This window comes from Volvox carteri (genome assembly GCF_000143455.1).
Source record: "Volvox carteri f. nagariensis unplaced genomic scaffold VOLCAscaffold_33, whole genome shotgun sequence".
Taxonomy (NCBI): domain Eukaryota; kingdom Viridiplantae; phylum Chlorophyta; class Chlorophyceae; order Chlamydomonadales; family Volvocaceae; genus Volvox; species Volvox carteri.
Window position 1 is genome coordinate 608,522 of NW_003307576.1, and position 1,366 is coordinate 609,887.

Here is a 1,366-nt window from a genome sequence, read left to right on the forward strand (position 1 = left end):
CACCACACCACAACCCACCCCACCCCACAACCCACCCCACCCCACAGCACCGGTAATTTGGATCAGTACTGGACGGCCTTCCACTCGCACCCGTCCCTAGCCGGCGGATTTATCTGGGATTGGGCGGACCAGTGCCTTACGACGGTCACCCGCCGGGGCGATGGGAGCGAGGTAAGAATCGCCGGGTGGCGGGCACTTAGGGTTTTAGGGTTTTACAAGAAGAACAAGAAGGGGAAAACAAGGGGATGGTCCCCTTTAGTTCTTCATCCCCTAAGGGGTTGCCCCCTAAAGAAGACACCCCTTTAGGGTTTCCTGACCCAGGGGGGGGGGTCAAAACTCAGGAACCCGCCTTCGCTTCATTTTTCACACCGCCCAAACCATTGTCGCGTACGGTGGGCAGGTGGAGTATTGGGCGTACGGCGGTGATTTTGGCGACGCGCCTAATGACGGCCAGTTTTGTTGCAACGGACTCGTCTTTCCCGACCGTTCGCCGCACCCCGCATTGTATGAGGTGCGTGTGTAAGTACGTCTCTCTGTGTGTAAGTACGTCTCTCTGTGTGTGTATGTATGCATGTATGTATGTGCTTAAATGGACTAGGCCGTGAGATGAAAGTGCAGGCGCATTACACTTGGGTTTGAGTGAGTGAGTGTGGGAGCACGTGAAGGAGATCTAAGATTCGACAGCTAAGCAGCAGTACGACATCCATGATGGTGGTTTCAAGACTGGATGTTCGTCTGTATGCGTGCATGTATGTCTGTAAGTGTCCAGGAGGTGATGATGGCGGGGCTGTGTACTTGACAACCTCTTTAGCCTGGTGTATGAAAGATGTATGTCGGTATATGTATATGTATATCTGTCTGGTGCTGTGTATCTGCCGGGGTTTGTCCCTTGCTGCAGGCAAGAGCAGTTATGGCGCCGATCGCGTTCGAGTGGGTTGCTGACGAGGAAGCTGCTGCTGCTACAGCTGCTGCTGGCGTAGCTGCGGCATCGCCACTCGTACTGCGCATCAGCAACAAGTACGACATTTGCGCAACGTCAAACATTGCCGTACAATGGCGTCTGCTGCTGAACGGCAAGCCTGCGCTGGTCAAGGAAATGGTGGCGGCGGCACGGGAGGCTGCGCCGGAGGTTGTCGTACATGTGCGGGTCGAAGCGGCCGCCGCCGCCGATGCCGCTGCACCGCTTTATGATGGAGGCTGGTACGACGTCGATGCCGGCGCCTCCGCTGACGTGGCGCCTCGGTCGACGGCGATGCTACAGCTGCCAGTAACGGCTGAGATGCTGTCGGCGGCGCTGGCGAGCTCCGCGGTGACGGGTGCCGCCGCCGCCGCCGCCGCTACCACTGACGTCATTGCACTGGGCGAG

At 57.8% G+C, this 1,366-nt stretch overlaps 1 protein-coding gene across 1 annotated transcript in view; it reads left to right on the top strand.

Annotated features, from left to right (window-relative positions):
- VOLCADRAFT_118236 (uncharacterized protein) overlaps nucleotides 1–1,366 on the top strand; it is a gene marked incomplete at both ends in the record, with an annotated part of 16,855 nt that overhangs the window by 10,570 nt on the left and 4,919 nt on the right. The window contains 3 exons of the mRNA XM_002952902.1: nucleotides 48–171; nucleotides 401–511; nucleotides 899–1,316. Of these exons, the coding sequence (XP_002952948.1) occupies nucleotides 48–171; nucleotides 401–511; nucleotides 899–1,316 (653 nt within the window). The remainder of the gene's footprint in view (nucleotides 1–47; nucleotides 172–400; nucleotides 512–898; nucleotides 1,317–1,366) is intronic.